The 9,155-nt window shown below is 40.7% G+C and overlaps 1 protein-coding gene across 2 annotated transcripts in view; it reads right to left on the bottom strand.

Moving 5' to 3' along the window:
- Positions 1-3,881: 3,881 nt before the first annotated feature.
- Positions 3,882-9,155, bottom strand: part of PREP (prolyl endopeptidase) — a 191,485-nt gene continuing 186,211 nt past the window's right edge. For both annotated transcript variants that reach the window (XM_073576097.1, XM_073576096.1), the window contains one exon: positions 3,882-4,464. In XM_073576097.1, the coding sequence (XP_073432198.1) occupies positions 4,170-4,464 (295 nt within the window). In that variant the 3' untranslated portion in view covers positions 3,882-4,169. The remainder of the gene's footprint in view (positions 4,465-9,155) is intronic.

Below are 9,155 nucleotides of genomic sequence, written 5' to 3'. Positions count from 1 at the left end.
ATTTCAGTTTTGTGTGGTCAGCCAGCCAGCTCCGGCTGGTGCTGTGCTGAATCACCATCCATATGTTACTGCTTGTGCCAGTTTGTTTTTGTCCCTTATTAGATTGACCTCTTTTTGCTCTGCTTTCAGAATATACCAGAGTGCTGATATAGTGGGAGAAGTCGTGCGACTTCAGTATTTTTGCATTAGATGTGTTGGACCTTTTTGCAGGGTTTTTTGCGTGATTGCAGACAGTGTCTTTCCTTTCCTGTCTAGTCAGTGTGGGCCCCATCGTTTGCTAAGTCTATTTTCCTACCTGCATTTGTGTTTTCATCTTGTCTCACTGACAATATATGTTTGGGGGCTATCTATTCCTTTGGGGTCTGCTCTGGGGCAGTTTAGATTTCCCCTTTCTTGCTTTAGGCTGTTAGCTCTCCGGCTGTGCTGAGGGGTCTAGGATCATCGTAGGCTCGCTCCACGGCTATTGCTAGTTGTGTGGATAGGATCAGGGGTCTGCAATTCGCTTAGTTACCAACCTCTCTGGTTTTCTGTGGCTTAGCTTGGGCTTGCTCTCCTCCTCGGTGACCCAATCATAACACGAACCCTTGATCTTATGTTTAATTGTTTGGTGACCAGAAGAGACGATCTCTGGTATTGAGAGTCTAAGAGGATCCATAAAAAGATCTCAGTTGATAGGGTCAGGTCTGATTTTTTTATCCAGCCTAAAGATGTTAGGGTATGTAGGACTGACTGCAAATGCGTCCTTAGAATCACAATAAAAGGAGCCATGATGAGAATGTGGTCCAGGTAGGGAATGATGCAGAGGTTTTCCTTCCTGATAAAGGCTACTACCTCTGCCATGATCTTTGTGAATGTTTGGGGAGCACAAGATATGCTGAAGGGAAGGACCTTGAACTAGAAGGGACTCACCTTCTGGCCTAGAGCGACCGCAAACCTCAGATACAGATGGTAGCTTGGATGAATGGGTACATGGTAGTATGCATCCTGGAGGTCTATAGTGGCCATGGCGAAGTTTTTCCCAATCAATGGGATTGTAGATTTTACAGATTACGTTTTAAATTGTCGGTATACAATGTATTGATTCAGCCGCTTCAAGTTGATAACACAGTTAGCTCCACTTGTTTTTTTTGTTTTTATAACACACAGGAGCAATGACCTTGGCCCCGCTCTGCTTCTGGAACCGGAGATTATTGCAGAGGATAGCATTTGTTGGAATTCCGTGTACAGGATGTTCTGTAACCTTTATGACGGAAGAGATGTTACCTCTAGTCTTTGTGGGGGAAAGGCAGAAAACTATCTTCATTCCCCTTCTGACTGAGCCCAAGTTTTTGCAGTCTGTTTTTTCCCATCCTTTTGAGAAGTTTGAAATCCTCCCCCGTACTTGTTCGTCGTCATTGCTGAACGTGAGTTTTGGAAATTATTTCTTCCTCTACCCCCTTTCGGGTAGCTCCAATATCCAGATTTATCCTTCCCTCTTTATTGAGGGTTTTGCGTCTGAGGTGGAGGAAATGGCCTCTTTTTGAGGGTTTTTGGTTCAGGAAGATTTCTTTTTGTTGGTCACTTTCTCCAACAATTCGTCCAGTGCAGGACCAAGCACGTATTCCCCTTTGAAGGGTATAGACCAGGGTTCCCCAACTCCAGTTCTCAAGGCCCACCAACAGATCATGTTTTCAGGATTTCCTTAGTATTGCTCAGGTGATAATTGCTTCACCTGTGCAATACAAAGGAAATCCTGAAAACATGATTTGTTGGTGGGCCTTGAGGACTGGTGTTGGAGAACCCTGGTATAGAGCATAGTTTAGACTTGGCTAGGATGTCTCCGCTCCACATCTTTAACCATAGTGCTCTTCTTGTGGTGTTGGAGAGCACAGACATTCTCACAGCAATACGGACCAATTCAGCAGATGTGTATGCAAGGAAACCTGCATCTTTCTCTAGGAGGGGTAACGAGGCCAGATCTTCTCTAGGGGTACCTCCCTTAATATAGTCTTCCAACCGTTGTAACCAAAGAAACAGGCCTCTAGTGATGCAAGCAGATGCGACATTTGTCCTTAAGGAGGTCGCCGACACTTCCCAAGACTCCCTCAATAGACTGTCCATCTTGCGGTCAAGTGGATCCTTAAGTTGGGAGGAGTCCTAAAAGTGTAAGGTAGTTTTCTTGACTACCCTAGCCACCTGGATATCCACTTTGAGATGTCTTCATTTAGAGGAAAGCAATCCTTCAGATCACCTGAGATGTTAAACTTCCTTTCTGGTAATTCTCATTCACCTAGGATTAATTTCTGAACATTACCATGGATGGGAAATACCATCTTCCTTCTAGATTTCAGACACCAGAACATCTCATCCTGGACTGTGCGAGATAGTTTCTCCTCTTCAACTCCCATCGCATTTCTGGCTGCAAGCAACAATTCCTCCATATCCTCAGAGGAAAATAATTTTTTATTATCCACCGTATGACTTGGAGTAAGATCTCCTTCTTCCAACCATTCTTCAGGACCTGATAGTTCTGCTTCTGAGTCAGAGCTATTTCAACCCATCAACCAACAGCAAGGTGGTCTCAAGTCTGACTGGTCCCTATTAGTGATGAGCGAGTATACTCATTGCTCGGGTGTCCTCCGAGTATTTTGGCATGCTCGGAGATTGTTTTCATCACCTCAGCTGCATAATTTATGGCTGCTGGACAGCCTGAATACACATGGGAATTCCCTAACAAACAGGCATTACTCACATGTATTCAGCCTGTCCAGCAGCCACAAATCATGCAGCTGCATCGACAGAAACTAAATCTCTGAGCATGCCAAAATACTCGGAGGCCACCCTTGAATGCTCAGGGAAACCCGAGCAACGAGTATACTCGCTCCTCACTAGTCCCTATCAGTTGTGAACACCTCTCTTAGGCTGGTTGATGGGCAGACATTACTTGGCCACATTTTGTGCTAAGCATCTCATTCATTTTTTCTTAATATTCAAAAGCCATAATGCTATTCATATTTCATATATTTCACATTGACATGCTTTAGCACGATAGAGTGCAACCTTTTTTGTATATTGTATATGTACGTAGCTGCTCCTGGCATGCACCTTATTCAGACTAGTTTGGATGTGCTAGTCAGTTTTTTTTGTCATTTCTATGTTAGCTTACTGACCGAACACTCCACCCTTAACCATGTGATGATTTTAATTGCAGCAGGTTCCTATCTACCCATAAATGCAGGCTTTACTGAGAGATGTGTCCACATTCACCGAGAAATTCAGACATCAGCCTAAGGCCAGGATCACACTACCATGTGTGATGCGAGAAACTCACACGAGTCTCTTGCATCAACACCCGGCGCTGCCGGCACTCAGGACCGGAGCTGCGGTTGCATAGAAATACATGCAGTTGCAACTCCGGTCCTGACTGTAGGCAGCAGCGCCGGGTGTTGATGGGAGAGACTCATGTGAGTTTCTCGCATCACACATGGTAGTGTGATCCCGGCCTAAGAGAGGTGTTCACATTGGATAGGGACCCATAAGACTTATGGAACTACCTTGACGTTGGTTGATCGGCAGACATTTGGCCAAATTGTGTGCAAAGTGTCTCATTCATTTTTTCCTAATATTCAAAAGCCGTATTGCTATTCAAGTTTTTTTTAGATTATGGGGAACACAATTTACTGAAAAAGACAAGTCAAGAGAGCAGAAAAGCACTTTTTACATTGGTTGTAAAAAATTGCAAAACTGTGAAAGTCAGGACATAACACCAGCAAGTGCATGGGCCATGTTTTGTCTTGCTGTCTAGTGTATAATTGACATGTTTAATGTAGAACCTTTTTAAAAAAAAATATAAGGAAACGTAACGCAAAGTAGGAACTGCAGACTTGAAAGAAACGACGAGGTGGAAGAAAATATTTATTTGATATGAGTCATACACCTTCCTAATTGGAGTGGATAAAGTTTGCTTTAAGTTACTTGAATGGCAAAACCTTCAAACCATATCACAAAAAAGATATATAATTTATAACCTGATCCAGGAAAGGTAATCTCAATTTCTCATTCATTACAGCTCAAGTAATAGGGATACATAAAATGAAATTCATCTGATTCTTACAAAGGAATATACACTGAAGTTTGTTATTTGACAGAAAAGCCCTTGTGTAAAAAACAAAATCCATTCAGTTAATATTTTATTCCACCCAGCTTAGATTTAGGCATTGTGCAATGAAAGCAAACATGTCGGAGACTTCCTCAATCACTTTGGCAGTTGGCTTGCCTGCCCCATGGCCGGCTTTGGTATCCACATGGATGAGAAGAGGGTTGGTTTGCTTTGCGCTGCGACCCATAATGTGTTGTAGAGTAGCTATAAATTTTAGAGAGTGTAACGGAACAACTCTGTCATCATGGTCAGCCGTGAGCAGCAACATGGCTGGATATTGCTTCCCATCTCCTTCAGGCACCTTAATATTATGAAGTGGTGAGTATCTGTAATGAGAATTTATAAATAACAAGAAATATATTAAAGCATAGTTTATACAATCAGACATACAATATTCCGGCTTCATCAATACATACAGTACTTCCACCCAAACGTGGTTATTGAAAGGAATGACTAGCAGAAAGAAGACTAACATAACTTCTTCTGCAGTTTCTTTCAATATCAAAGTTTAGATTTACCAAAAAAAAGTTAAGTCCGTCATGTTCTCAGCACTTCTTATCAGTCTGTACTAAACAAGGCCATTGGGTTATTTCTCAGCGATATCTCCCTTCTACAGAAGAGAATTAAATGACAAACGATGTTGATTTTTTTCAAGATGCACTTTTATCATCCTGTCAACAAAATAACTTAAAAAGATATTTTCAATAAGACTCTGAATAATAAGAGATACATCAATCATCGCTTTTTATATCAGCCTGCCATTTTAATCTAACTTTAGATTATGTACATCTATCATTATATACACATTACATAATTATTTGAAACTTTATTGCCTTGCTTTAACTTGGAGAATTCTCAATCCTTTCTGAAAATAATGATTCTAAATTAACTTGCAAAAGGAATAAAAGTTAGCTAAAGTCTAAAAACATTTTTTAAACCTGCGACATGAACTGTAACTCTGTCATAATCATAGGAAATTACAGAAAATTAATAATCAGATTAAAAAATCCAGATTATATAATTTGCATCTTAAGAACTAACAAATGTATCTAATGTCCTGTCCTAGAAAAAGAAATATAGTATCTGACCATTTTTCTGTCATCAGAAGCTGAACATGAAAAAGGAAATAAAATAGAAATCTACATCCAGATTTTTTGTAAAACATAGAAAAGCCCCAGACATCAACCAGTAGTGGTGATGCCAAGGCAGAACTTGGGAGTGTCTTAACCCCTTTCTGCCATCTGACATACTATCCCGTCCATGGGACCCGGGCCCCTATGCCCATGGACGGGATAGTATGTCATAGCGATCAGCGGCGCTCACATGGTGAGCGCCGCTGATCGCGGCTGGGTGTCAGCTGATTATCACAGCTGACACCCGGCACTATGTGTCGGGGCAGTCACGGACCGCCCCCGACACATTAACCCCTGGCACACTGCGATCAAACAGGATCACAGTGTACCTGGGGTTTAGGGAAGCATCGGCAGGGAGGGGGAACCCTCTGTGCTTCCCTGAGCCCCCTGCAGCAGCGCAAAGTGCAGCTCCTTCCCTGCAGGTCCCCGGATTCAAAATGGGACATTGTAATAAAGTTAAAAAAAAAAAAGTGTAAAAACAATTTATATAAAAAAATCGCTGAATAAATTAAAAAAAAATATTCCCTAATAAATTCATTTTTTGGAAATAAAAAAAACCCCAAAACAATAAAAGTACACATATTTAGTATCGCCGCGTCCGTAACGACCTGCCCTATAAAACTGTCCCATTAGTTAACCCCTTTAGCGAACCCCTTAAAAAATAAAAATAAAAAACAAAAGCAAAAAATAATGCTTTATCATACCGCCGAACAAAAAGTGCAATAACACGTGATCAAAAAGACGGATATAAATAACCATGGAACCGCTGAAAACGTAATCTTGTCAAGCAAAAAACGAGCCGCCATACAGCGTCATCAGTGAGAAATAAAAAAGTTATAGCTCGCAGAATAAAGTGATGCAAAAATAATTATTTTTTATATAAAATTGTTTTTATTGCATAAAAGCGCCAAAACATAAAAAAACACATTAATGAGGTGTTGCTGTAACCGTACTGACCCGAAGAATAAAACCGCCTTATCAATTTTACCTACACGCGGAATGGTGTAAACGCACCCCCCAAAAGAAATTCTTGAAACGCTGGTTTTTGTTCATTCTGCGTCCCAAAAATCGGAATAAAAAGCGATCAAAAAATGTCACGTGCCCGAAAATAGTACCAATAAAAACATCAACTCGTCCCGCAAAAAATAAGACCTCACATGACTCGGTGGGTCAAAATATGGAAAAATTATAGCTCTCAAAATGTGGTGATGCAAAAACTATTTTTACAATAAAAAGCGTCTTTTAGCGTGTGACAGCTGCCAAACATAAAAACCCGCCATAAATAGTATATCAAACCCCCCTTTATCACCCCCTTAGTTAGGGAAAAATAATAAAATAAAAAAAACATTTATTTCCATTTTCCCATTAGGGTTAGGGCTGAGATTAGGGTTAGTGGTGTGTGGGGGTTAGGGCTGGCGTTAGAATTGGGGGGTTTCCACTGTTTGGGTACATCAGGTGCTCTCCAAACGCAACATGGCGTCTGATCTCAATTCCAGCCAATTCTGTGTTGAAAAAGTCAAATGGTGCTCCTTCCCTTCCAAGCTCTGCCATGTGCCCAGTGTTTTATCCCCACATATGGGGTATCAGCCTACTCAGGACAAATTGCAAAACAACTTTTGGGGTCCAATTTCTCCTGTTACCCTTAGGAAAATAAAAATTGGGGGCAAAAACATAATTTTTGTGGAAAAAAATATGATTTCACCACACATCTAGATAAGTTCCTTAAGGGGTCTAGTTTCCAAAATGGGGTCATTTGTGTGGGGTTTCCACTGTTTAGGTACATCAGGGGCTCTCCAAAGGCAACATGACACCCGCAGACCATTCCATCAAAGTCTGCATTCCAAAACATCACTACTTCCCTTCCGAGCCCCGACATGTGCCCTTACAGTAGTTTTCTCCCACATATGGGGTATCAGCGTACTCAGGACAAATTGGACAACAATTTTTGGGGTCAAATTTCTCCTGTTACCCATGGGAAAATAAAAAAATTGGGGACTAAAAGATCATGTTTGTGGAAAAAATATGATTTTTTTTATTTTCACGCCAGGGTGTTATAAACTACTGTAAAGCCCTTGGGGGTTCAAAATGCTCACCACACATCTAGATAAGTTCCTTGGGGGGGTCCATCTAGTTTCCAAAATTGTGTCATTTGTGGGGAGTTTCCATTGTTTTGGCACATCAGGGGCTTTCCAAACGTGACATGGTGTCCGATCTCAATTCCAGCCAAAAAAGTCAAAAGGCGCTGCTTCCCTTCTGAGTTCTGCCATGCGCCCAAATAGTCATTTACACCCACATATGGGGCATCAGCGTACTCAGGACAAATTGCATAATAACTTTTAGGGTCCTGTTACCCTTGGAAAAATAAGAATTGAGGGTGAAATGATCATTTTTGTGGAAAAAATATGATTTTTTAATTGTACGGCTGTATGTTATAAACTTCTGTGAAGCCCTTGGGGGTTCAAAATGCTCACCACACATCTAGATAAGTTCCTTGGTGGGTCTAGTTTCCAAAATTGTGTCATTTGTGGGGGATTTCTACTGCTTTGGCACATGAGGGGCTCTCCAAACATGACATGGCGTCCGATCTGAATTCCAGCCAATTTTGCATTGAAAAAGTCACACGGCGCTCCTTCCCTTCTGAGCTCTGCCATGCGCCAAAACAGTGGTTCCCCCCATATATAAGGCATCAGCATACTCAGGAGAAATTGCACAATAACTTTTGCAGTCCAATTTCTCCTGTTACCCTTGCTAAAATAAAAAAAATTGGACATGAAGTAATTTTTTTGTGAAAAAAAGTGAAATGTTCATTTTTTTTAAACATTCAAAAAATTCCTGTGAAGCACCTGAAGGGTTAATAAACTTCTTGAATGTGGTTTTAAGCACCTTGAGGGGTGCAGTATTTAGAATGGTGTCCTTTTGGATATTTTCTATCATATAGACTCAAAGTGACTTCAAATGTGATGTGGTCCGTAAAAATAAAATAGTGTTGTAAAAATGAGAAATCGCTTGTCAACTTTTAACCCTTATAACTTCCTAACAAAAAAATTTTGGTTCCAAAATTGTGCTGATGTAAAGTAAACATATGTGAAATGTTACTTTTTAATTTTTTTGTGTGCCATATCTCTGTGATTTAAGGGCATAAAAATTCAAAGTTGGAAAATTGCGAAATTTTCAAAATTTTTGCCAAATTTCCATTTTTTTCACAAATAAACGCAAGTTATTTGAATGAAATTTTACCACTAACATGAAGGACAATATGTCACGAGAAAACAATGTCAGAATCACCAGGATCCATGGAAGTGTTTCAGAGTTATTACCTCATAAAGGGACAGTGGTCAGAATTGTAAAAATTGGTCCGGTCATGAACGTGCAAACCACCCTTGGGGGTTAAGGGGTTAAGCAACAAAAAAAAAAAAACGTAAAGTGATATCAACAACAATGTGAAGTCTTACATTTATTGATAATAAGAGGTTGTATAACCAACTGTTAAAGAGGTTGTCAGAGACTTTTGTTTTTTAATCCACTATGGGCCTAAGAACTTACAGGCAGGTAGTTAATTGCCTTTTCTGGCTCAGAGTGGTCACAAACTACTCTTGCCGCCATGTCTGCTGCTGGTGTCATCATGTTTACAAGCAATTCCTTCTCTTTCACCTGTTCTGTTGAGATGGCGTCACTGCAGATTGATTAACAGACAATCCCTTGCTGAATATCTGCAGGGAGCTGGCTGTCCTTCAGCATGACATCAACAGTGAGGCCCTCACTGCTTTCTCTTCCGCTCTGCTCTTTTGATGTGAGCCAGTAGAGATCATTACCAGTCAGACCAGGCAGATAGTTAGCCACTATTTGCTGGTAAGTTCTTATCCCAATAGGAAAAAATAGCAAAA

Source organism: Dendrobates tinctorius, unplaced genomic scaffold (assembly GCF_039654945.1).
Source record: "Dendrobates tinctorius isolate UK_male_01 unplaced genomic scaffold, ASM3965494v1 ptg000046l, whole genome shotgun sequence".
NCBI classification, from domain to species: Eukaryota; Metazoa; Chordata; class Amphibia; order Anura; family Dendrobatidae; genus Dendrobates; species Dendrobates tinctorius.
Note: the sequence above shows the minus strand (reverse complement) of the source record. Positions and strands in the feature narration are given on the sequence as shown.